Source organism: Eucyclogobius newberryi, unplaced genomic scaffold (assembly GCF_026437365.1).
Source record: "Eucyclogobius newberryi isolate DKJ021-1_F unplaced genomic scaffold, fEucNew1.0.hap1 SCAF_11, whole genome shotgun sequence".
Lineage (NCBI taxonomy): Eukaryota > Metazoa > Chordata > Actinopteri > Gobiiformes > Gobiidae > Eucyclogobius > Eucyclogobius newberryi.
The window spans coordinates 22,726,252-22,752,595 of record NW_027315735.1 but is presented as its reverse complement, the minus strand read 5'-3'; the positions used below and the strand labels follow the sequence as shown (position 1 = coordinate 22,752,595).

Genomic DNA, 26,344 nt, shown 5'->3' with positions numbered 1-26,344 from the left:
TAGTCTATACAGTATTTGGTGCTCGTTTTGTGGTGATGTTTCTGGTCTGCTTGTACGTGTACGTGCACTGTGGGCTTATTGATCTGTAAAGCAAACACGAGACAACTATTTTAGATAAGATTAAACCCCACGCATTGATCCCGAGTCTCCTAAAGTTGATTTTTCCTCTCTCTCTCTTTTTTTTTTTTTTAACAGATTCAGGAGACATGCAGCCCATTCGCGCGGAAAATCACCCAACCTGGCAACCCTATGCGATTTTCTCGGCGAGTCGCTTGTGGCGGATAAATCCCAGGAAGAGTAGTCGAGCGCCGATGACTCCCGAGGCGAGATGAATATGGCTCTCTCCAGAGGTTTGAGATGCTGTCAACGGGTTTTCTCCTGGATCCCCGTCCTTATCATCACCTCCGTGGTCCTGTGGTCGTACTATGCCTACGTGTTCGAGTTGTGCTTGTGTGAGTATGCGAACCCGCGTCGGTTTGTTGTGATTTTGTCACGGTTTTGTGCCGGCGACGTCGCAGATTTCCGCACAGCAGTGTTGACAGCAATATGCGACCAACAAAGCGGAAACGGCTCGTGAGCGTCTTTTACTGAGATTATACACGTCTAAGTACATAAAAAAAAAAAAAAGTTGAATTATCTGTTAAAACCGTGTCTTGTACAGTCATTTATGATTGAAACAAAGAATAATCAGATCTCACGTCTTATTACATAGTATCACACTCAGAAGAATGACATTGTACCCTTTAATTCGTGTTTTATTTGCTTTTATGTTACAGTCACTATTAGTAATACATTTGAAAAGGGTAAGTGTCTGATTGCATTTGAGTTGCTCTTCATTACATGTGATCTGATTGATGAATTGTACTTGTGCTGTTGCAGTGGCCTATCTTCTAGTGTTTCATATTTGCTTTGTGATGTTTTCATGGACATACTGGCAGTCCATATTCACTCCTCCTGCTTCCCCGTGTAAAAAGGTAAACCAGCCTACCACAACTGACTCAAAATCTACTGACGACACTCGCACTGACTTTTTTTGTTTGTCATTTTGTTAGTTTCAGCTTTCATATTCAGACAAAGAAAGATATGAGATGGAGGAGAGGCCTGATGCTCAGAAACAGATCCTTGTGGAGATTGGAAAAAAGCTGCCCATTTCCACCCGGGCACAATCTGGAGGTAAGAGTGTCATCCAAGTAATTTCCTTGTGTGTTTTTTTTTTTTTTTTACTCTTTGGTCATGTGCACCCAGTGAGGTAACAACTAGACTTAAGGTAATCAGCTCTAGAGGGCCTCGGAGCATCCTCATCCAGTGTAATCAGCCAATGTATCTCTTTCATTAGTGCTGATTGCGAAGTTCGAGGCTTCAGGAAATAAGCAAAGGGTAACGCGTGTCTCAAATGTCGTTCATTCAACTGGCCATCCTCTTGTCTCCAGCTATCAGGTTCTGTGACCGCTGCCAGGTGCTGAAGCCTGACCGCTGTCACCACTGCTCGGTTTGTGAAACGTAAGTCCGCCTTTCCTCTTCACTCCATTCACGTAGAAGCATTGGTCAAGGCCAGAAGTATTTGTTGTTGGATTTGTCATGATTTGATGGTGTTGTTTTGATGGCACAAATATCCCTTTGTGATGAAATCAGAAATCCCCTTTCAAACGAGTGATGTGTTTGCAGTAATGTTCAGTCAGTTTTCTTTGCCGTCACTATATTCGAATACTGAACACTGCTGGTAAAAAAGTTAATAATGCAAAAAACACTGTACATACTTATATAAAAATTTGTCCCGCAGAATATTTAGGGGGGTAATAGCTTTAATGAAATAAGAGCTGTTCTTCTTCTTAAGCTTTCTCTTACTTGTCCAGTTTACATTATTCATAACTAAACATGTGTAGTGTAATATTAACATTCACCCTCACTCTTTATTGTATTAAATCTGATCTATGTGTTTATTTTTAGCTGTGTTTTGAAGATGGACCATCACTGCCCTTGGTATGTAAAGTTATAGGCCTGGACTTGGACTTCTTGTACCAGATCTAATTCAGTAAATTTGTGTCTGACATTTTCAGGGTGAACAACTGTGTGGGATTTTCAAACTACAAGTTCTTTCTTCTCTTCCTGTCGTACTCGATCCTTTACTGTGTGTTTATTGCAGCAACAGTGTTTCAGTATTTCCTCAAATTCTGGGTGGTAAGTGTCATGCATGAGTCACGAATAGAAATGTAAAATAATAATCGAATGATCATTGACTGTAAAATATGATATCTTGTAAACTCATCAGCACTTTGACCTCTTCCTTTGGTGGCTTAGGGGGATTTGCCAAATGGACCTGCCAAGTTCCATGTGCTCTTCCTTATGTTTGTGGCGGTCATGTTCTTCGTCAGTCTCATGTTCCTTTTTGGCTATCACTGTTGGTTAGTGGCAAAAAACCGATCCACTTTAGGCAAGCATCATGTGTTTATTGGAAATGTTAATAGAGTACTAGTTTGGCACATTGTTTGAGACATTTATGTATATTATTTGTATTTTAGAGGCTTTTTCTGCACCAGTTTTTGTCAATGGACCAGACAAAAATGCGTTTAATTTGGGGATTCGAAGAAACCTGCGGCAGGTTTTTGGAGAAGACCGTAAACTGTGGTTCATCCCAGTCTTTACCGGGTAAACATTTCAGTAGATTAAGATTATATTGAATAAAATAAAATGTATTTTTCCCACAATGGGAAATGTTTAGTGTTGCAACAGCCTTGTTTTGTCATAGCAAAGTTTTGAGTTGAACCAATTTTTACTATTAATGTCTCATGTTTAATGTACTCATCAGCCAAGGCAATGGTCACTTCTTCCCCCTGAAGAGTCAAAGTGAGTCCCAAAATCCATTATTAGCTTCAGAGATTTGGGAGGAGTCAGATGAGTGCTCTGAGGAAGGAAGCTTTGGTAAGAGACTTTTCGTCTTGGAGAATTGCAATTGTTTTCAAATTTACATCCAGTTATTCCTGTAGAATGACATGTTAACTGTAAAACAAAAAGCAAAGTCTTTTGTCATGAATTGTTTGCTGTAATGGAAGTTATGTTTGCATGTCACAAGGTAAATATTGGGCATTCTACCACCACCTGGTGGCGAAATGCTGAACTTAGACTAGGACACTGAATACATGCAGTTATCATTTTCAGTGCTAATCCTTTTTTTTATTTCCCCCTTTTTCAGTGGGAGAGCATGACTCGTCAGTCACCATTGAGATGGAGTAGTTATTTAATAGAAAAACTATTAAGATTGTGTTCATCTTCTGAACTCCTTGTTGTAGATTTATTTCAGGCAAATTATTATTGGAATTAATGAAGGGGGGCCAAATCTGTTGATGCATACAAATGAATAATCAGTGTTTAGGCTGAGCTTGTGCACTCCCATGTCTGTATTTCCAATGTGTCATCTTCTATCAGATGAATTGCTGTTAATTGATGAGCTTCCGCCTTGGCACTAATCTGTTTTTTGACCCTGAGGTGTCGAGTTCGTTGTAAGAGTGTACCATGTGGCACCATATAACTTGACCTGTACCTGTTGAGTGTGGAAAAGTTTGCACAGGCCTGCATCATCGTAGACAGGGACAAGGGTAAAGAGTGTTTTTGTTTTGTTCTGTTATTGTGTTGTTAATTGAATTTTAAAATAACAGTGTAAACTTTACTTTTCCTGCTGAATAATTCATCTCAAATGGACCCAAAGAATGTATCTTAAACTGAATTAGTAAAGTACTGTTTTCTTAAGATAAAGTTTTTTTTTTTGTTTTTTTTAACATATCATATTGTTGGCTTCTTAATATGGTGTGTGTTCTTTTCGGAATGTGCTGACATAACCAAGTCCACCTTCCCAGTGAGAAAGGCCACTATTGTAGGTATATTGTATTTCAGTTTTATATTTAAGGATTGATTAAATATGCAGGTACCTGTAAATATGTAGATGAAACAACTGATCTTCATCCGCTGGTTGGTAGAGATCAGTATTCTGCAATATGTTTTTTACTCTGTATGACTTTTTTAAATGCTAGAAATAACATCTAATTATTCATGCCGTCTTAACTTGACTTCTCATAAGTGCTGACGGTGCACTAAAATGTATGTGTACATAATGTCGGGCCTTTGTCTGGATGGTGTTTTGAGGTTTCTGATGTTTTTGTGCTTTATTTGATGTAAATGTTTGTGTAGCCAAGTCAAATGCTGCTTTTATATGAAAATATAGACAGCAACATATTCATGATTATCGCTGTGTTGGGACAAGCCGGGGTGTATGATACAGTATATTGTCTTTATTGTTTAAATGTGGAGCTTTTTGGGGGGTTTACAGATTCACTGTATTAACTGCTGCTGGCAGTGTTTGTATGTCGGTGCATTAAATGAGAAATTGTGATGTCTCACCAGCCTTGAGGAAACTACACTAGTGAAATAATACATATTGTACCCACTATAATGAATCTGTTAAATCCTTACATTCAGTAAAGTAATGCCATTATGCCTCTGACTGAAATGCAACAAAACGGACCATATATTTAATTTTGTTTTTATCTCTTTTTGACAAGTATAAATTTATCAATTCATCTGTGTTGTAACATGCAAAATAAAATGTAATTCATTTAAGTTTTTATAATTAAGAATGTATCCTCCACAGATTACACTTAAAACAACTCCTATTCTGCCTGACATTGCATACTTCTGAGAATGTCAGCATTTGGCAAAACAACAAGAGCAAACAAGAAAAACTCAAAGAATATTTAAATAAAATAAAGATAAGATCGTGTCCCTTAGGTGTGTGTCTGGCCCAGAGCTCCTTAATCTGTGCCAAAATATCTCTGGCCAAAATGTGTCGGAGCCACTGGGTGAACCTCGGTGGTGAGGATGGTGATGTCTGGAAACTCCTCAATGATTGATTTGGCTCCTATAAAGAATAAAATGGTGCATTAGCAGCATTGAAAAGCAATGTATTCATTCAAAAGCTCTCTTCATGTTGTAACAATTAAGACCAGTTGATAACTCTTGCACTATTAAATTATTACTATTAAAAACATTAGTAAAACGTACCATGAGGAGTAGAGAAGAGACTGAGGAGGATTATATGTCGAGGTTGGACACCGTGTTCTAGCAACACTCTCACTGCTTCAATCACAGTGTTTCCTGTACCTGCAGGCGCATAAACACTCAAATTATCACCAAGGAAAGTAAGTCACTTTAAACTTGAGTAGTCTTTCAAAATACTGCAACATATTGAAAGAACTGAACATTTTGTGATTACAAAAGGATAAAGACGCAGCCATGAGCAAGAACATATGCTTTTTTCTTCTTTCTTTTTTTCCATTACTGACATTGTGAAACATACTTCAAACCTTGAGCATATGACACCATTAAAAACAGGGAAATGTTACTTTGTGCCACTGGGGAACCAGGGCTATTAAGACACTATTTTTGTTGGCCCTATTCAGTAGCTTGGTGGCCATCTCCCAGGCAGTGTATAATTTCGTCCTAAGAGCTATAATTATCAGAACAGTGTGAATGGGTATGATGTGGAAATGCAGACGTGCATTAATGGTCAATTCCAGAGAAACTTCTCTGCAGGAAACTGTAAAATTGTGAACATCTTTTGACATTTATAGAGAAATTAAAGGTGGAGAATTTGAATCGTATTGGTAGACAATAGCAAAGTGCTGCATTTGTAATCTGTACTTACTAAGGATGGGATACATGAGCAGCACTTTCCTCCTGTAAATATCAGGGGGAAACTTGGCGTAATAGACCTTGGCCTTCTGCGTTTCCTCATCACTTTGGATGAGGATTTTGCCGATTCGTATCGAGCGACAACAGTCCCTAAGACCCTGCTCCATAGCCTCACCTGTGAAGTTACAAAAACAAAATCAAAACTAATTGATGTAATTCACAATTATAAAACAAATATTACTACAAATATTACTATTACAAAATATAAGATTAATACACTGCACAAGTTGCACCCAAAATTATCAGAAAATAATGTTTCAGATGGTGTCCAAGGCCAAAAACAAATCTGTTTAGCAGTAAACTTGACAACTAAAAAAAATATTGATATAATATAAGATTATTTGGCTCGAGAATTGGTTTGGAATTCATTCCATGGAATGCGAGGAGTCATTGTTTTTCTCTGGTTTATTATTATTATTATTATTCATGGTTTTCTGCCCCAACTCGGGCATTTTTGACCCCCTAACATTGATGAATGTCACACATGGGGACATAGACGCGATCGGCACGGCCTGAAATCAAATAAAATGGAGCTTGCGAGAACGCCTGTCGCAACAGTGGCGACTAGTTCAAAAAAGGAAAAACATGAAATCTTTGGCCTAGGCACATGAGACTTGGGACAGTGATAGAGCTACCTGGCAGCATTGCTGTATGATAAACAGGAAGTCAGCCATGTTGAATGTTGATAGTTCTTTTTTCAAAATTGTCCTAGGTTTTTCGTCCGATCGAGCTCAAAACAACACTTTTTGCATCTAGAGACATTGAAATTTAATAAATATCCAAAAGAATGTTGATATTCTTTACGGTCTCTGCGTAACACGCCCTCAAAAAAGGCTCCATTTTCCAGGATAAGTCACACCTAATGGAATTGATCCACGGAGCTCATACTCCACTCACTAATGCGTTTTTAATGGTCTGATTGGAAATAATTAATACCCACGTAACAAATTTACTCTACGTGACGGAGGTACAGGGAGGACTTTATTCTTTAGACGTTATTCTTTACTTTATTCCGGGTATTTTTGACCCTCTGAACGTCAATGAAAAGTCACGGGTCACCGAGGCTCTCTTCCTTTCTCCCTGCTCAGGTCTGCGTTCAGCACGATCTTGCAATTTGTCAGGATAAACAATTATTTGAATCGCAAACTACGCAATCATCAATGGAGAATTACTGAGCGTCGTTTGGTATGCCGCAAAACGCAGCAGAAAACATGGACGGGCGGGAAAGCGGTCGCCATCATCGCGGCTTTAATATCATTTGCCATTTTATGATATCCTTTGTAGCTTAATTAGGCTATACATTTTGATATATAATTTATAAATAGTGACCTTGATTTTTTTATTTTTTATTATCTAAACTATCGTCATTTCCTCTGAAGCCCTTTGAGTGACTTTGTGTGTAAATTGTGCTTTAAAAATAAACTAGGTTTGTCTTATTTCTTGGGGTTGTGCAGATTTGACTTACCACTTCTCATGATGCTGACACCACAATTACCTCTCTCAAACTTCACACCTTCATACTTGTACCCTGAATAATTAATACAGAAACAATGAAACAAATTAAACTTTATATAAGATCTTCAGCTTTTGTCCTGAAGTTGACCCTTTATGCTTTACCTGTTGGTGTTGTGACTGTACACTCTGAATACGGCAGCTGGTTTAGACCCTCTTCAACAACTAGTCTAATCTGTGGTCAAACATAAAACTATTACAGAAGATATTTAGTGATCAAAACAAAATGTCTGCAACATCATGATTATGATAATACATTTTGCATCACAAGGTACTTTAATTTTGTATGGACAGTAGTTATGGATAGATTTCAGGACAAACAGTGCAGTAGTAAATGGACATTGAGAGGGTGGCAGTGGCTCAGTGTTTGCACCCAGTCCGAAGGTTGGCAGATCAGGTTCAATCCCACCTCTGCGCGGTGAATACTGTTGTTGTGTCCTTGGGCAGGACACCACTGTGTCAACGCTGATTCTGTGTGTGTCTGAGAGTGTGAATACAGGACAATGGATGAATATTCCATGAATATTTCCCCATGTGTGGACAATAAAGGAATATCTTAATATGTTGAAATGCATGTCTCACGTTCGTTAACATGCTCTGTTTGTGTTTGGACCAGAAAAATAAAATAAAATAATAATAAAAAAAACTTGAGACCATTTCTCTTTAATACGATAATAAAAACCTTTTTGAGTTGTAATCTTACCAATCTATCTGCACTAAATACAAAATCCCCTCTGCTGGTTGTCCTGAAAGCATAAAGCACAACATTACAGGTTTAGTGCTATTGCATTATATTGCACATCATGTTTTTAACATCTTCAAATGAAAAGCTGAAATGACTATCATTATGTTTGTTACAGTGTAATATGCAGTAATAATAACAAAGACAGACAAAGACATGCTGATCATCATTGAGTCTGAACATGTGCAATGTGTGAATACAAACCATATTATCTGCTGCAGTATTATAAGCTCAACAAAGGTCAAACAGGTCATCTGTTATGTTCTGCGTCACAAAGAAGAAAAGCAAGGACTCACTTGTCTCTGATAATAGTTTGTAACTCTCGGATCTGGTCATTCAGAGGCAACAGCTTTAGTTGGGGTCCAAGGTTGTCTTGGTTATTAACGGGTTGAATAGTGACATTACTTGAATCATTGTCCGACAATATTCCGGGCACATTGTTTGTGCTATTGGCGAATCGTACTTGCTTCATTGGGTGCTCTTGGCCACTGGTGACATTATTCACTTGCTGGTTATGGCATGGCATCCTGAGCTACTTGACCGAGTCGAGAGACGCGCGCACTTTTATTGAGCTAAAGCCTGACACAAAAAGCAGCAGCCGCCTGTTTGAACAACGTGTCCTCCTTTTGGCTTCGATGTGTGCCAAAATCTCACCCGTCCGTCGTTCAAAAATGTACTATAGCTGTCAAAAAGTAAACAATTGTCGATTCTGTTGTAGAATAACAAACATCAGATGGACATTTCCTTTCAAATAATAACAATAATCAACCCAGCTCTTATGCTAGCTGACGGCGCGGTCGCATACCGGATGTGACGTGACCGGCGTGACTCTCCTGACGCGGAAACATGGCGCCGATGTTGGCTTCTCTAAAATGTGGATTTTACTTTCAAAGACGAAATTTGGCGTGTATTCTTCGACAAAATAGCTCATATCATGTGTGGAATAGAAGTCGAAATGAAAACGTTGCGGACCATAAACACCAACACACATATTTAGTAAGTGGAAGTGCAATACTTGTAAAGGACATTGTGTTTTTGTAACATTTTGTAGGAAAGGACGCATTGTGAGTTAAATTATTGAGATTTATAGCATCTTAAAGATAACCGGGTTGAGTGCAAAGCTATGTTGTGTATTACTTCCAATGTCATCGTGATTTTTGTAACTTGAACGCGCTATACTGTAAGCAATATGTAAGTTCCCTAGAAGATCCGGTAGATTTGTATTGCGTGTATCACATGTCAACATATTTTTCGCTACATTTATTTTTCAGTAACGCCAAATGACTTTAGTTGTAGCACATGTGGAAAATAATACTACTTAAACTTAATGCTAGCCCTACGGTATCTGTCACGTGCCAGATAAGGGTCCTAGTCCCACCCATTTACCAAATAAATTTTATCACGTGCCATCAAACCCATTTGGGGGTTGGGTTTGTTTTCACACTAGAGTAGGGCTTTTGTGTTTTGTCCTGTTTTATTTTCTAATGCATCTTCCGTTTTGACGTTATGAAATGTACAATGCTTAATGAATTCTCTTGACTGAATGATTAACTCCATGTGCTCTGTTACAGTTGAGAGCCAATAACCAAAGAACAGCAGCATGGAGTTCAGACAGATGTGCAAACAGTCGACAGATCCTGGAGGCCGCCAGGGTCAGCAGCAGCTCACTGTTTACTGTAGAACTGTAGTTATATTTTGAGACAAATTGGCAATTAACCGATTTGGATGTTTTTACAGCATTTGCAGCTAATAGACAAAAGATCCTGCTGGCATGGAAATGCAGGAGGAAGGCTGAATGCAGATCCAAAGAACGTGGTGAGTAAAAGTTTTAACTCTTGTTATTATGATTCTCTGTAGCAAATGAACTGGCCCTTACCATAGAATGTGTCATGTGAAGAAAAACAACATTTACTGAGTCAGACACAGCAGTGCATTTTGGTAGTTTTTATAGTGGTTTTGCGAGTCATTCAAACTTTATAAAAACTTTATTTTGACTGCAAATGGGTCCATATAGAACAATTCATAATACATTCAAGACAATAAAGGTCGTTATACAGCAATGAGTGTGGGAACAATATTTTGTTCAAACATCACACGGGCACTTGTCCATCAAGGAACCTTCAACAAAATACGCAGTGCATTGTTATAAGCAACCGCCACTTACTTTTACTGTAACTGCACCTCAAGTGGGCAGTATAGAGTGGTGTGCAAGCAGATTTATTTCAACTTTATATGTGCACTGTTTAAATGTTTAAAACTATATAAACTTGTTAAATTATCTTATTCCATTTCCCTAGTTCTTACAAGTAAAACAAGCAACAAAAGTAACATCATTCCTGCCTAAGCTTTCACATTAATTTGAAATAGTGCGCTGGGCAACATTTGAATAAAAGGAGGAGACCCTGAATTTAATTTCAAATACTAGATTCTTACATGGGCATTAACTTTTACTCCAATCCCTGTGTTGCATGATTGTATTTGATTAAAGGCAGGTGTTAGGCACATTTTTGCTGTGATTTGCCTTGAGGTAGTGCCATATAACGGTGGACCTACCATATTGAGCGGATTACTGGAATTACTGCATATTTTTTGGCCTCCATCGAGCCACAGTAGCAGGTGTGTAGAGGAGTGAGAGTAAACAGCCGCATTGGCAGCCTCAGCTGGGATGACAGCCCAGGCCTCTCCAGGGACTTGTAGTGTCAGTTTGGATCCCCAAGTCCACCTGGAGACTCCACTGTAGCATTCTCCCACGAGGCTTCAGTTGATATTTGATTTCGATGTGTGTGTTCGGATAATTTGTTTTTTATTCTGTTTTTTGGGGGGTGAATTTTGGTAAAGATGTTTTTGATTGAGGCTGAACTACTTGAAAAATATCTACCGTAATTACGATTTTTCTGACAAGCAATTGTGATTTGATTTGCGATTTGTGTTTTTAATGGAAGGATTCAGTTCAAAGTTCACATTTTAAACCTATACAGGAACATCAACATTTGAGAGAAAACTGAAATATGAACTGTTAAAGAATAAAATGCATTTCAAAACAAGTTTGTACAAGTCTTAACTACAGGGTTTATATTACCAGGACTTTTATACATAATAAGGCAGGATATTTTGTTGTTCACAGATGAAAGTATGCTACTTAAATTCTTGCAGTCTGTGATTTTGATTCAATTGCAATATATCTTGCAGCTCTAGTGTCCATGTTCCTGCTGCTTTCAGGCTGTAGCGTTCAGTTTCTAGCTCTTCTGTGCAACTCTGTAACATAATGTGAATCACTACAAATACACCAAATTAATTTTATTCTTTTCAAAATGCTGTACTATACATAACCATAGTCATCATAGCCACTTATTGTACTTAATTGTTTTGTAGCCTTTACTCAACACTTTGACCGTTGATTATTTTATGTTATTTTAAGGGGCAAACAAACTTCGCTCAACTGTTTTAAATATGAGCTATAACATAATACAAAGCAAACACACAATTAAAACAATTTACTTATGTATGTGTAGTTAAAAAAACTACTTGCACAGTGCAAGTATGTTTTCTCATAGGTCTGAGCAATATGGCAAAAAAAAACCTCATGATTGGTCTTTTACAAAGATATTAAATCATTTTAATAATGATTTCATGAACATAAACTATACAGATTTTTAATCTCAAAGCCACATGTTTTTACTAACAGAAGATCATCTGTGGACTCGATTCAAAAACCCTCCCAAATAATTGACAATTTCACATGACTCGATCTGTTGATCTTTCGATTACCGTATTTGCCCAGCCTTATTTCTCTATTTTCTGTCCTAATTTGATTCACTTTGCAACACTGATGTTTCCACATTGTGTGAAAAATAAAGGTTTTCTTATATCTTTTTTTTTCTTTGACAGTTGAAGGAGGTAAATTCTACAACTATTCTGTCTGCAATGCTATCTTATGTGTGGCCAAAAGATAGACCAGACCTGAGGGCTCGTGTTGCCATCTCCTTGGGTCTACTTGCTGGAGCTAAGGTATTTTATCTTGATCTTTATTTTTATGTCACATCTAAACCTAAGAGGCTCAAAACTAAATATTTTTCACTTTACCTTTTATGTAACATAGGTATATATGCTTAATAAGTCATGTTTTGTCTGAAAAAAAAAAAACATTCATTGTTGTAAGATACTTCTGTTACCTCCGTTATTGTTCAAAAGTTTGATTAGTCTGTTGAAAAAAAATCCTGCACACATCAATCTGTCGGTGATGCATTTCCTGTTTCCTTTGTTGATGGTCCTTAATTTACACCCTGGAAAACAATCACAAATTCACGGCTCCTAAATAGTAGTGTGTCCTGCTGCTGCTCAGCATGGCTCCCTCTAGTGTGTACAAAAGAGAGAGAGCGTATGCAATCTTATCTCCTTCCATTTCCCTGCGTGGTTGGAGTTAGCCTCAATTTCTCTACTCTCTCTGTTTGAACTGATACCTCCAGCAGAGTAGAGGCAATTTTTAAATCAGCGAAATAATTGCGTAGTTGCTGTCCCACTCACCTCTGCACTCTATACAATCAGTGAACTTTTGATTTCAAATATCTGATTATGTGCCTCTTGATTGTGTTCGCATCTGTGTCCTTTATGGCTATAACCAGCCCAACATTGTAAATAAGAATACGTTCTTATTTGTATGCCTGGTAAAATAAAGGTAAAATACTTAAACATTACATTTGACTATAATTTCCTTCATTTATGTATATGAAAACTACTATAGAGACAGGGGTATGTCTAGTTAAAAGTCATGTGTTTATTTAGGATTAAAAAAGGTATTTATCAGTACATGCATTTTGGTGAACACTACCCCCTGTACACACTTTGATAAATTACTGAAAGTGTATAGCGTATAATTTGAAATGTGTGTGTTTTAATTCCCTAACTTGGTACTTAAATAGTGGCCTGATCGAAAACTACATAATACATTCTTTAAACTTAACAAAGGCGCTGCACTGTGTGGGGCTGAGAGCCTCATCTGAAATGTGTTTCTAATGAAAACTCTTCACTATGAGCTGCTGGCTGTCCTAATGTGCAGCGGCCTCGCCTGACTCACACAGCTGTCCCTGTGCTTTTAATTAGCCCTAATAACCATTTCAATTCCATTAGCAGGAAGCACCAGCTCCGCACCCACAGCCCAAAAGCCAGTAACAATAATACACGCGTAGCATGCATGCCCCAAACAAAAGAGGAAAAAACAAAACACATTTTTGTTCATGTAGACTGCTGTGTTAACACATAACACTATTTGTATCTGTCTGTTGAAGTGACTCTACTGAGAACTAGGAAAATGACACTTGGGTTATTGAGCATATGCCTGACTAATATGCTCTGTCTCTGTGTCCTCCCAGCTCACCAATGTGACGGTGCCCTTCATGTTTAAGTATGCGGTGGACGAGCTAAACCAGATGTCGGGACACATGCTGAACCTGAATGACGCGCCAAGCACTGTGGCTACCATGGCAACGGCTGTGCTGATTGGATGTGAGTCCCAGAAATGCCCCGCACGGACTGATCTGGCTCTGCTCACGAGGGGACTGAGGGCCTCCCTATTATCAACACTGACCTTTGCAAACATTCATGTCAATGCTCTTTCTCCTCGATGCAGTATTTACATTGTGCTCCTCTAAGTCATACTTTCAGCCACACAACCTTATTGTGAAGGAACAAAACTCTTTTTCTCACAAGATCAACAGTTTATATGATGCTGAATCGCTAAGGACAACATTTATATTTTACAAGTTTGGTATTAAGAACCCTCTATATCTTTGTACTTCTTGTATTTGTTCCAGTTTGTGCATGTGAGAGAGTCTAAAGGTGAGATGTAGTGTTAGTGTGTGAAGTGAGGTTGTTTTGAACGAGATGGACCCGGCACCTATTGCAAGACTTTGTGACCAGTCAGTTGCAATCTACACCAAGCTTTGCAGCCGCTTATTTTAATGAGCCCATTAAGTCTGGCACACTAATGCTCCTTGTGAAATAATTGGAGCACATGAACTGAGTTCAAGACAGGCTGAATGGTTCTAGTGAAAGGAGAAAGGAAATATATTTTTGGGTCAATTTACACCCCATGCTCAGGTTTGGTATATACAAGCTGTGGGATGTATGTAATTTGTCTGAAAAGGTTGTGCTGTGCTCATCCTTTCTTGTCAGATGTGGACATGTTCATTATATGAGCTTTCCCATTTAATGCCACATTACAGCCCTATGAAGATCGACTGACAGAACAATTACTACCAGACTTTGGTCTCAGCACATTATTCACACAGGTGAAATTGTACCAGAAACGATACATTTGCTAAATCTTTAGACACAATATTTTATCACATGCACAGGTCTAATCCTGGATTAATGTTGATTTAGAACTAATGCTTCTGAATGTTTACATTATTTCAGCACACACTTGCACTATGATTCTTTGTGGGTTTCTTCCTTTTGTGGAGCACTGCAGTCATAATTTACAGATTACGTCCATCTCTGTGATTACAGAGGAGTCTGCCTGACTAAGGGTCCAGCTCAGCAGGGCCTATGGACACAATATGAGAAAAAAACATCTTATTTTACTTTAGGCTTAATCAAGATTGAAGTGCCTCAACTTTAATCTTGGATAAGCACAGAAAGGACCAGGTCAAAACACACCTTTCACCTTTGAGTGCTCACTAACATTTCTCAGTGAAGATAGATTTATTCTTGATAGCACCATTGCCTGTTGGATCGTCCCTGCCTTTCACAGCAGGTGTGCTAAAGTGTCTGTTCCTTCACTCTCCCAGATGGTGCGTCTCGGGCCTGTGCGGCCCTCTTCAATGAGCTGAGGAACACTGTGTTCGGCAAAGTGGCCCAGAGCTCAATTCGACGAATTGCAAAGAATGTCTTCCTTCACTTGCACAATCTCGACCTGGGTTTTCATCTCAGCCGTCAAACAGGGGCGCTGTCCAAAGCCATCGACCGAGGCACAAGGGGCATCTCTTTTGTCCTCAGTGCGCTGGTATTCAATCTAGGACCTACAGTGTTCGAGATGGGGCTCGTCAGTGCCATTCTTGTAAGTTAAACAAATACAAAACTTGTGAACCCACACAGGGAAGATATTACTATATTCACACAAAGTAGTGATGTCATATTTTAGCCGCTTCGAGGCCAATGTTTTAAATATTAACTATCATTAGTTTCTGTGTGATCTAATAAGAACATAGAGATTTACTTTTTCCTTTTTTGCTTGCAAACATCTTATGATTTTATGTTGACTTCTTCCTTTATGAAATTATGGTTTAATACTTCTGAGAACACTAAACCTGCGTGATATGGAGTACATTCATGCCATAAAACCAAAGCAAGCTTATATTTGAGCTGCTGCTCCCTCCTTAACTTCATCAGTGAAAAAACCCTTCTATGGCTGTATGCTAGCATTTTACTCAAAGCCATGACGTCATCTTGCATGTAATGAGGAAAGACTTCATTGCCTAAATAGCCTTGAGCATTAGCATGATTAGTTCCTTGATTTTTTTTCTCCATTTGTAACACTCAATTTACTATAGGAATGGTCAAAACATTTTCAAATGGCCTTGTGATACTGCTGTCAAGGCCTAGTGCTCTGATGTGTGCAGAAGTCATTTAGAGCATGTAAGTGGCGCTCTGCATTGACTGACTCTCTCTTTCCACAGTATTACAAATGTGGAGGACAGTTTGCTGCAGTAGCCTTGGGCACTTTATCAGCGTACACCATCTACACTATTCTCGTCACCCAGTGGAGGTAACAATAACCATATCCATTAGTTTATATTTCTCTGAGGATATGACTATTGTCAACATGTGACTGTATATTTACAATGACTGTTGGCTGATTGACTCACTAAAACAATACATTTTACGCTATTGTCCGTTTGTACACAGGACGCAATTCCGTATAGAAATGAACAAAGCCGACAATGATGCTGGAAATGCTGCAATAGACTCCCTTCTTAACTATGAGACTGTTAAGGTAAACCAATGCACTCTTTCTGTCACGTAATTTCCCATGTGGGACAATAAAGGAATATCTTATCTTATCTTATATTATTACAGCTTTATTGCTCTGCAGTCAGATGCACCCTGGCTACAATATACTTAATGTAGACAAAAAAAAATGTTTTCTGAACAATACATGGGTCTAATAAGATGTTTCCTTTCATTGGTGCAAGTGCCATTTTCATAATTTCCATATACTACGTTACTTACAAGCAGTAAGTACATTTAATTTAATGTAAAATTTTAAGTCATTTTTTTAATTTAATATTCTAAAGGGTAATAAACATATGATAATATGATTTGAGTAAATTCATTGATAACTTGTGCGTCACAAATTAGGCTTTGGTTGTTACATGCTGTAGCTAAATGATTCCAGTATGTCTTGTTACATTATCAATCCGAATCAGTTGGACTGAACTGAATTATGTTTTATTTTTGAAACTAGGACTTGCGGACAAGCAGAAACCATAGTAGTGCCTTTATAAATGGAAACTTTTCTAAGTAAAATCTGTTGTACATATTCAGTGCACTTATACTCATTTGGCTTTTTCTCTCCAGTCATATTTAATACAGATAACAGTAACAGGTCTGAGTATTTTTTGTGGCTGCATTATGTCTTGTTTTTCTTAACGTGTTTTGTGTCATCTGTGTCAAGGCGGCCTGATTTAGCATCACTCTGGATGTGAGTGTGCATATGTAATTAGATCTCCGCCCACTCAGAAATCCGTTCCACTTTCACAAAGGGCTGGCTGGGAACCTGAACACAACACCCTGCCTGCTTCAGCTTGTCCTCAGTGTGCTACTTTTCCTCTCTTTTGTCAAATTCACGCATTTCAATATTTTCTATGTTGTAATCATGTATTGGTTGTCTGTCGTAGCACTGCACCAGCGCTGAGCAAAAAGCAAATCGCCCACTTAACCATAGTGGCAAAACAATAGTGCCAACTAAACAAACATCAGCATTAGGTAATTGGCAGCGAGAGTTAAAGAGAGCTGTTGTTTTGATGCTGTAGTTTGTGTTTCTAAAAAGAGTGCACTGTATTAAAAAAACATCTAAATTGGTGTGACCTAAGAGAGCCATGATTTTTTTGCTATCAACAATGATTGTACTGTAAATACAGATGTGTGAAATACCCCTGTAGTATTACTCATAAAGAACTTTTGATCCACAAAAACTTGAAAGAAATGGATTAAAAAATACTTTCTAGACCCATGTTTTTGTCCGCAGCAGTCGCCACGAACAAATGTAGCCTTCTTTCTTACAAGTTTAATGTCTCTAATCTAATAGTTTTTTCTTGTCTTGTTTTTATCCATGTCTTCTTTAACCTGTCGGCAGTACTTCAACAATGAGAAGTATGAGGCTGAAAAATATGATGCGTTCCTAAAGATCTATGAGTCATCGTCTTTGAAAACCACGTCGACTTTGGCCGCGCTCAACTTTGGTCAAAGCGCCATCTTCAGCGCCGGCCTCACTGCCATTATGTTGTTAGCCAGCAAAGGCATCGCTGCCGGTGAGTGAACCCTATATCTACTCCGAGTGTCAGAAGTGAAAGCTGTGGGTTTGTTGAGTTTTAGAGGTGATCACAATGCGCCCATGAAAGTGTGTATCAACAAAATGCTCTGTGCAACTCCTTTATCAGCGCCAGAAAACACGCACGCGAAAATATGCAGGACACAAGCGTCAGACTTGCAATGAGAAAGCTGGAGGTAAACCCATAAGTGAACTGAATAATTGAAACCAAATGGGAACAAAACACAGCAAGGATGAAAAAGTGCCGTGAATAGAAAGTAAAATGGCCTTGATGGAGAAAATGAAATCACAGTAGGTGGGAAAAGATTTGGACAGTTTCAGCTTTTGTCTGCTTTTAGAGTATGAATGAGCAGTATTTACTTTTTAGTTTGTCGTCCATGTAATGTGTCATCCGTGTAAGATGCTGTGTTGTTCTTATTTAGGCACAATGACAGTGGGAGACCTGGTGATGGTGAATGGCCTGCTCTTCCAACTCTCTCTCCCACTCAACTTCCTGGGAACGGTGTACAGAGAGACGAGGCAGGCGCTAATAGACATGAACACGCTCTTTACTCTGCTCAACATTGACACCAACATTAAGGTAATCCGTTTGTGTGCTGTACTCTTCTCAATTCAGGTTATTATCGTGTAGATGGAGAACTAAATGAATTGAAATTCTTCCATCTAAAACCATAACGATTTCTGAATATATCAGTCCTCGTGTAGTGTTTTTTGTAGGCATACATTTTCCAATTGTCTACTGTAGTGTTTTAAGTGGTCAGTAGATTGCTTTTTATAAAAGCTTAAGTTAATGTCTCAGGTTATGTCTCATTTTCAAGATCCACCTGTGCACCCTAAATAAATACAGTTTAACACAATTAACCGGTTACATTTCCTCAACAATATATAAACTATAACTTGCATGTGCCCTAAGTACTGTAAATATCTTCTGCTGTCTTCTGTTGTTAACCCTATGACGAGACCCAGAGTAACTGGCATAGGCGGATTTAAATGAGAAAATTAATAAAGAAATTGAGTTACTTATGTAGCAACAACATGAGATTTTCTCATCTGTTTCAAGCTCATTTGTAAATGTATTGTAGATTATTGGAATGTTGGGTTTGCCACACTTTTATTCATATTGCATTCTTAACACATATATTGTACATTTGTCAGTCAATGCGGAAGATAGCAATTAGTTAACATTTATTGAGATTTGGCAAGTGAATTGTCTTAAATGATGCTTGTGCTGAGCAGCGTATAAATCATTCTTTTGAGATTTTCATAAAAGGACTTGTGTAGTTAATGCACTAGAAACTGCTGGTCTGGCTTTGTTTTAGTCTGGGTGTTTTTATGTGTACAACAGATAATCTCACTGAGAGCTGAATATAAAATGGGAAAGTCATGATGTTCGTTAATCCTATGCCTGTTGTTATGCTTTTGATGCACTCAAAATGTGGGCTTGTAGTTACAAACGAGGGGAAATGTAGCCAAATGTCATATCCATGTTAGAATATAGAACACTCTTTCAATGAAGAGAATCAAAGCTATCTACTTCTGAAAGGATACAGCTCTGTGATTGGTTAAATCTCTCATATCAGAATCAGAAAAGGTTTATTGCCATTGTCAATTTACAGAATTCACAAACATAGGAAATTGCTTTGGTGATTCGGTGCAACATAAAACAATGAACAACGATAAAACAACCTATATAAGTCAAAAAAGAAAAACAAGTCAAGTTGCTATAAGATAAAAAAGTAAAAATAGGCTTTAAGATAAAAAAATAAGGATAAAAATAGGCTTACTATGTACACAAATTTACAGTAGATTTACAGGAATGAAATTATTATTATTTTAACCAGGAAGTTTCATTGGGAATCAGAATTTCTTTGGCAGCAACCAACACAATCAACACAGTACAGAAAGTCATATTATATTACGATTCAAAAACAACTTTCTCAAGAAAACCTTCTCAGTCACCACACTTCTTACAATTTTCTTGAACTTATCAAGTGACTCTACAGATTCCAATTTAAGGTCTTTTTGTAAATTATTCTAAGACCATGGTGCCAGGAAGGTAAAAGCCGATTTTCCCAGCTTTTTGAAGCTCAAGGCAATTTTAAAAGTAGTTGGGAAGAGGAGCAAAGCCGGTAACTACCTGAGCTGACACATATAATTTTATAACATCACGTCGTATTGCCCTGCCTTAGTTGAAGGTGCAGGGGGTGTTGTGAGTTAGTGTGTGACTGACTTATTTTCTACACTCTCGACATCTGTGCAGTTTGACTCCATACGGACGTCTTATATTCTAAAAAAGTTCTTACAACATATTGTAGCTGGCCAAAGGTCGAAGGATATGCTCTGTTTGAGGAGAACATGTTTTCTTCACCATCTGCTCGAAGTCTTTTCTCGGGTCAAAATCCAGGTGGAAGGAAGCTTGATTTTTTTTTTTTTTTGTACCATCTGACTCATGCCAACGTCTCTAACTGTGTTCTATGTTCATCTTTAGCATGAGGATACCGTTTTTTGGGGGAATTGCTGCCTCTATATCCACATATTTAATTAAACCTGGCACAGAACACTAATGCCACTTAAAACTCTGATTATACCATTGAAAAATTATGGCCCAATTGTGATTAATATACGGAACAATCACAAAACATACATAAACAAGAAAACTGTACTATAATACTAAGTCTTAAGTAAGCTTTATTTGCAAGAAATTACTGTCAGAAAAATATGTCTAAAATAAAAAAGTAATTGCAGTGACGCACACCAATGCCATTATAAACTCTGCACGATATTAATAATTATTGTTTTGAGGTGAAGACTCTGAAGTATCCTGAGATGATATTTACAGCCTTTACTTTTTAGAGCTACAACTATATATTGTATGCACTATTGTTTTTGTGCCCATTGGTTGTAAGTGACAACCAAGGACAATATGTAAGCTTCACATGTCCTTTGAAAATACTTTTGCATTTGCTTTCAGGACTAGAGCTATTTGAAGCGTGTGAAGGCTCTGTTTTCTGTATTAACCTCCTTTTACAAGGTGTTGGACTATCATTGCATCATACTAGGCCCCTTATGCCGATAGTTCTTCTATATCTCTTTTTTTCTGCTTCAATCGACTAATCCCTCTGATGATTTGCTCTAGGAGAAGGATCTTGCCCCAGCCTTAGCCATCACACCACAGGAGGCCACCATTCGCTTTGAGGATGTCTACTTTGAATACTTGGAGGGCCAAAAAGTGTTAAATGGAGTGACTTTCGACGTGCCCGCTGGAAAAAAGGTTGCTATAGTTGGCGGTAGTGGGTCAGGGTAGGTAACTGTCAACATGCTTTGTCATTTGTGTAGTCAGTAATATCAGCTGATATCATCTGGAGGCTGAGGCAAGCTGATTATTTGTTCTGCTTTCAGGAAGAGCACCATTGTGCGGCTGCTGTTCCGCTTCTATGAGCCACAGCAGGGGAACATCTACATTGCGGGGCAGAATATCCGAGAAGTCAGCCTTGACAGCTTGAGGAAAGCTCTGGGGGTTATACCTCAGGTTTGACTCGCACCACATTCACAAAAAGACACATTTTGTATATGTAGGACGATGACTGAAAAGAAAATTAAAATCATTATTAGATTATGAAAATCTAAACAACAAATTGTTAAACCATTGACAAAAGCTGAATCCACTGCAGTGAGCTCACAGGCTTATCTGAACAGATGGTAGGCAAACTACTGTATACTTTTGTCATTTATTCTTTCTCTCTGCCTCTTACCGGTCTTTTTGTGCTGTCCTCTATTTGTATCTAAGCAGCTAAAAAGCTCTAAACGCTCATTTTTCTCTTCGTCTCTAGGACGCTGTGCTCTTCCACAACACAATATTCTACAACCTGCAGTATGGGAACATGAATGCCACGACAGAGGATGTGTACCAGGTCGCACGTCTCGCAGGCCTCCACGACGCTATCCTCAAGATGCCCCACGGCTATGACACGCAGGTCGGGGAGCGAGGCCTGAAGCTGTCAGGTCAGCCACGTCATGTTTCAATATCTGTCTCTTTATACAGTGCAATTTGTATTTCTGTTTTTGAAAATTTAAACTCATAATTGCAATGTTGTCAGGCAGTGAATTTTTTAAGTGTGTAATACAATCATTAATTTATTAATAGCATTATCGAAAAAGTCATTAATACATTGAGTAAGAATTGAAGCTTAGGAGTCCTATGGAAATAATTAACTTATTCACAAATCACAATTTATTTTTATTTATGTCCTCTGCTTACTGTGCATGGAGTAATCCGGATGCAGACAAGTGTAGTATTTGACTGCGATTATCATTCAACTCATTTAGCCCCTGTAAACTGACTGTTCACTTCCACTCAGCATTCAAGACACAATCACTGGCAACACAGATTTCTTTATTTGGAGTGAGAACAAAATGAAAGCAGAGTAATGCCAATTACATTCTGGCTTACGGATTGTATTTCAGTAAAGCCTCTGCCTGGTGAATATAGATTTAAACTGTGGTCATTATTACTATTATTATTACTATTACTACACTAGAATGTAGTAATGGGTAAAAGGTAATTTTGTCCATCCTGTTCATTACTTTTCCTGAACGTTTTGCATCCTCTTGTGTGTTTGGAGGTTCTAGAACGACTTCCATTTCTTTAAATCCAAATTAATAGTGAAACCACAGAATGTTCTGTCCAAAAAGTTATTTAAAAATAAAAAAAGCCTAATTGGCCATGCCAGCCTCAGCATCTGAGCCATATCCAGGTTTGTCAGATTTTGAACATTTTTGTAATATAATAATGAATGTCCTTGATCAAGCTAAAATAAATTACCTCCTGGCTGTTTGAAAGAGTTAGTTAAAGCCTGGTTGTTCTAGTGTGGAAATATTTATTTCATGTGTTTTAGGTGGAGAGAAGCAGCGCGTTGCCATTGCTCGTGCCATATTAAAACATCCACCTATTCTCCTGTATGATGAAGCGACATCCTCCCTTGACTCTATAACAGAAGAGGTGTGTATGAAAAAACAGTGACTCAGAAAACATGCACTTAACTCCACCTTCTTGTTGCCGCATGCTCATTTACAAGAACAAGCACCAACCCAATCACCTGCTGGAGATGCACTGTAACCCCACTGAGCCTCTTACCTGCTGTGACATGTGGTAAACCCCCCAACATGGTCACCATGCCCATGTGTGTCTGCCTCAAGCTGCAGCTGCTTCTGCCTTTAATCTACTGCTTAAGACAGCCTCTGTGAATATAATATTATAAGACAAAACTGTATGTTGTTACAGTTATTATGTAGATCTGTTTAACTGGGATTTTTTTTTACTGTGCATTAGTATATCGACTTAATTATTTAAAAACACAGTTGAAGGTATTGTTGCTGAGCAACCTGGCATTTTGAGCACATTTCATATATATCCTGTCATTCATGTTTTTTCACCTCATGCCTCAGGTCTATTATTACTAACTGAAGAAAGTATTTTTCTTTGGATTTGTTGATCCTCTTGTGAAGCTTAACATTGATACTGTGTTTGTCTTCTTCCAGAACATTCTGACTTCCATGAAAGAGATGGTAAAGGACAGGACCTCAGTGTTCATTGCCCACAGACTTTCCACCATCGTCGATGCAGATGAGATCATCGTGCTCAGTCAGGTAAGACGTCCCAGTGATAGATGGGACTTTTTCACTTTTCAAAGAAGCAGATAATGATAGAGGTCAATAATTTAGAACATTGTTTTCATTGCCAGTTCAATTAGTTACATTTGCTTTTAAATTATTATTTTTTCCCCTGTCAAACTGTCTGACACACAGAGAAAGGAGTGTCTGCTATTATTTATTTCCAATTTAGCTTTTCTCATTAAAGTCCACAACAACAGCACGTACATATTATGTTCCCCATAAGGGCTCATTAAATCAGTCAGACCCAACTAGCTGTTTTGGTCAGATGGCATGTCTTATTTGTATTTGTGACTAATAAAGTATGGGCCATCGTCCAGACACAGATGAAACTGTATACGAATAGTGCCTTTCCATCGACATAGTTATCTGCATATTTCTTTACTGTAAATTGCCCTGAGTTGTTTAAATGTCATGAAGCCACAGTTAAAACGGATATAAATATCAAGGTGAAGGTGTCACTGCAGGTGTGCTGCAGTATGGAACATAAATTAAGTAACATATCCTCCGTATCTGACAGGGGAAGCTCTTTCTCAGAACTGCAGCAAGTGTCCATTTGTGGTTCCATGTTTTCCTGTCAGATGGGAGGGATCAGAGGAGTGTGGTGTGAATGCATGTTTGCGTGTCATCTCTGTTGCCTTTGCCGGTGTCACCAGCAGAAGACTGCCTGGGGTGCTCATTAAAATAAAGAACGGAAGGAGTCACATGCTCATCTTGTGTGCACTAAAGACGGTGCCAACACCCCTGCACGCTCATGTAAAGTGGGGGAAGGGGCAGGTTCATTTGTGTTGCACTGTGTGGGAGGGAAGTGTGTTTTCTGCGTGTGAATGTGCGTCTGTGTATGAGAGCCATATTTTGGTGATAAATGCAACAGTTGTTGGGGAGGCGGTAAGCTTTCTAGGGGAGCACACGTCTCAGCAGTGTGGTCAGTGTAGCACACTATGAGATGATGGCTAAAAGAGTCACCGTTTATACTACCCTAACTTGCTGTTTACAGTGTCTGTCTTTCTGACATGATTTTATCTTTTGTGTTTTTAATCCAGGGAAAAGTGGCAGAGAGAGGCAGCCACCAGGTCCTTCTCAGTATTCCCAACAGTTTGTACGCAGATTTGTGGAACACGCAAAACAGCAAGATACTGAGCAGCAACCAGAGCACCTCGGAGGCACCAGCAGAGCGCTTGTCCCAAAAAGAAGAGGAGAGGAAGAAACTCCAGGAAGAGATTGTCAACAGTGTGAAGGGCTGTGGGAACTGCTCCTGCTGAGAGTCTCATTCAGACTCGGAGCTGGAATACCTGCTCTGGGGGGAAACAACATCCATCCAAGTCTCCAGTTTTTGGTGATGGGCCCCGCTCACCTGAGCGAGTGAAGAGGATCAGAACTGGAAGCCTTTTTCACACTGGCTGCTGTCCAGAGATGAAGCTTGAATGCCAGTTTCCTCAGCTGAAGCGATGTATAAAGAGACCTGTATATCACATATGTGTAAGACATCTGCTGTCAACACGGCTGCCCTTCATTTTTACATCACATTTATAACAAACAAATACAAACTTATGTAAAGATATTCTGCTCTGGACATGGACAGAACTCATTTTATATATTTTATATTTAATTTATTTCAAAAACTTAGATGGGACTCTATTCTAATAAAAAAAACAAATATATTGTACTGCTTGTATTTGATTTTTTTTGGCCATCAGATTTATTATTATCTTTTGCCGAAGCTGAAATTTCACAATTACACTGCTTTTTATTGGTGAAAACTTGAAACCTTTTCACATTAACATTATTCATGCATACAATAATAAAAGCCACTCGAATAATGAGTAGAAAAATACTATTTAAAATCCTGACCTGGAATATTTTTCTTGTGAACATGTCGGTGACTGTTGAAAACATAGTTGGTATTTTAACATTTTGTCTAGACCATTATGTACACTTCTTTATGAAGGCTAGATGTATTATGTCCTTATTTCTGAGGGCACTTTTGGTTGCGCACCTTTTGGTAATAATCGATAATAAAACGTTATGACCATTGACTCTATATACAGCTTGTATTGTTCGGATTCATCTATTGTGTGAAAAAAAATTAGGAACTGATAAATAAAAGAAAACTTTTTTCAAAATAACAAACCTGTCTGAATATTTCAATTAAATGGTGTTACATAAGAACATAAAATCCAAGTCGGGGAATAACCCAGTACTGAGTTTGAGCAGTCCCAATATTTTGTGGTTTAAGGATGATTGATCCCTGTTACAATTAACACAATAAGTAAGAAGAGCAAGACCTATATTTACCTATATTGACCCTATTAACAACCTATTCACCAGTACTTTTGGAGTACATATACTGAACAATCAAGATGTAATTGAAACAGAATATAGCCAAAAACATGTCATAATAAACACATAACCTGTTTTGCTGCCAAGTAATTTCTTGCCCTGGTTGCTAAGGATGCAACACTTAATTGTTGAAAGTCAACTTTGATAAGGCCCTGGCCCTGGTTTTAAAGGGGGCCAAAGTGATGATCACTGGTTGGATAAGTCTTCTTTCAAGCGTCAGAGGGATGTGCTGATGACTGCATGTTGATGGTGTCCTTCTAATCTAACCCAGGAAGAGATTATGGGACTATTCATTAGCCACTCCTAACACAGTTAAACTGCAGCCTCAGACAGGTTGTATATGCTAATCATTCAGTGAGCGGCCTCCACTGTGATGTGCTCGGGCTTTCTTTAAAACTGCTTAACTTTTTTTTCCCCCTCTAATTTCCATGAAATAAATTTGTGTTGTGATAGTCAAGGCCAGAGGGCCTGCTGATGAGAGGAATTATGCATTGAATTGTATATTTCTCACTACTAGCCTACTCTCAACAAGGGGATGGAGGCTATCATCATTTAAATGCTTTATTTTTGACACAGATGGTCCATTGTGTTAAAAAGATGGCACACAAACACACAGAATCATCTATTTCTTTAACTTTTAGCCATGTTAGTATGATGATGTAAGAAAAATACCAGATTTTTTGTTGTGTTTTAAATCTATGTTTTCAAATATGATTAATCCAGTACATTTAAGATCAAAATGCTTGTTACTGCTGCATGGTGTCATCCAATTAAGCCACAAAGTGAAT

General features: G+C 38.3%; 3 protein-coding genes across 3 annotated transcripts; 2 read left to right on the top strand and 1 right to left on the bottom strand.

Moving 5' to 3' along the window:
• Positions 1–222: 222 nt before the first annotated feature.
• zdhhc15b (zDHHC palmitoyltransferase 15b) lies at positions 223–3,736 on the top strand. The gene is made up of 11 exons (XM_072438583.1): positions 223–452; positions 777–803; positions 880–974; positions 1,053–1,173; positions 1,431–1,500; positions 1,948–1,980; positions 2,058–2,178; positions 2,299–2,431; positions 2,520–2,646; positions 2,807–2,919; positions 3,191–3,736. The coding sequence occupies exons 1-11, from the start codon at positions 329–331 to the stop codon at positions 3,229–3,231; spliced, it is 1,005 nt and encodes a 334-aa protein (XP_072294684.1). The 5' UTR covers positions 223–328; the 3' UTR covers positions 3,232–3,736.
• Positions 3,737–3,903: 167 nt separating this feature from the next.
• Positions 3,904–8,580, bottom strand: uprt (uracil phosphoribosyltransferase (FUR1) homolog (S. cerevisiae)). Its single transcript, XM_072438596.1, has 7 exons — positions 8,293–8,580; positions 7,958–8,000; positions 7,360–7,429; positions 7,208–7,270; positions 5,696–5,857; positions 5,053–5,151; positions 3,904–4,909 (listed from the first exon to the last, which is right to left on the bottom strand). Exons 1-7 carry the CDS (start codon positions 8,520–8,522, stop codon positions 4,803–4,805), a joined length of 774 nt encoding a protein of 257 aa, XP_072294697.1. The 5' UTR covers positions 8,523–8,580; the 3' UTR covers positions 3,904–4,802.
• Positions 8,581–8,818: 238 nt separating this feature from the next.
• On the top strand, positions 8,819–25,346 carry abcb7 (ATP-binding cassette, sub-family B (MDR/TAP), member 7). Its single transcript, XM_072438572.1, has 16 exons — positions 8,819–8,992; positions 9,568–9,648; positions 9,734–9,811; positions 11,885–12,004; positions 13,366–13,498; positions 14,785–15,053; positions 15,673–15,761; positions 15,902–15,989; positions 17,352–17,526; positions 17,969–18,126; positions 20,683–20,846; positions 20,946–21,075; positions 21,377–21,548; positions 22,442–22,545; positions 23,085–23,192; positions 24,260–25,346. The coding sequence occupies exons 1-16, from the start codon at positions 8,843–8,845 to the stop codon at positions 24,476–24,478; spliced, it is 2,238 nt and encodes a 745-aa protein (XP_072294673.1). The 5' UTR covers positions 8,819–8,842; the 3' UTR covers positions 24,479–25,346.
• Positions 25,347–26,344: the final 998 nt, after the last annotated feature.

Excerpts from the sequence above, each read along its gene's own strand:
- zdhhc15b (XM_072438583.1), top strand. The coding sequence starts at position 329 with ATGAATATGGCTCTCTCCAGAGGTTTGAGATGCTGTCAACGGGTTTTC. Across the intron at positions 804-879 it reads TAGTAATACATTTGAAAAGG|TGGCCTATCTTCTAGTGTTT; the intron begins GTAAGTGTCTGA and ends GTGCTGTTGCAG. Across the intron at positions 2,647-2,806 it reads TTCATCCCAGTCTTTACCGG|CCAAGGCAATGGTCACTTCT; the intron begins GTAAACATTTCA and ends TGTACTCATCAG.
- abcb7 (XM_072438572.1), top strand. The coding sequence starts at position 8,843 with ATGGCGCCGATGTTGGCTTCTCTAAAATGTGGATTTTACTTTCAAAGA. Across the intron at positions 15,054-15,672 it reads GGCTCGTCAGTGCCATTCTT|TATTACAAATGTGGAGGACA; the intron begins GTAAGTTAAACA and ends CTCTTTCCACAG. Across the intron at positions 17,527-17,968 it reads CAGCAAAGGCATCGCTGCCG|GCACAATGACAGTGGGAGAC; the intron begins GTGAGTGAACCC and ends GTTCTTATTTAG.
- uprt (XM_072438596.1), bottom strand. The coding sequence starts at position 8,522 with ATGCCATGCCATAACCAGCAAGTGAATAATGTCACCAGTGGCCAAGAG. Across the intron at positions 7,430-7,957 it reads TATTTAGTGCAGATAGATTG|ATTAGACTAGTTGTTGAAGA; the intron begins GTAAGATTACAA and ends GTTTGACCACAG. Across the intron at positions 7,271-7,359 it reads TACAGTCACAACACCAACAG|GGTACAAGTATGAAGGTGTG; the intron begins GTAAAGCATAAA and ends TTAATTATTCAG.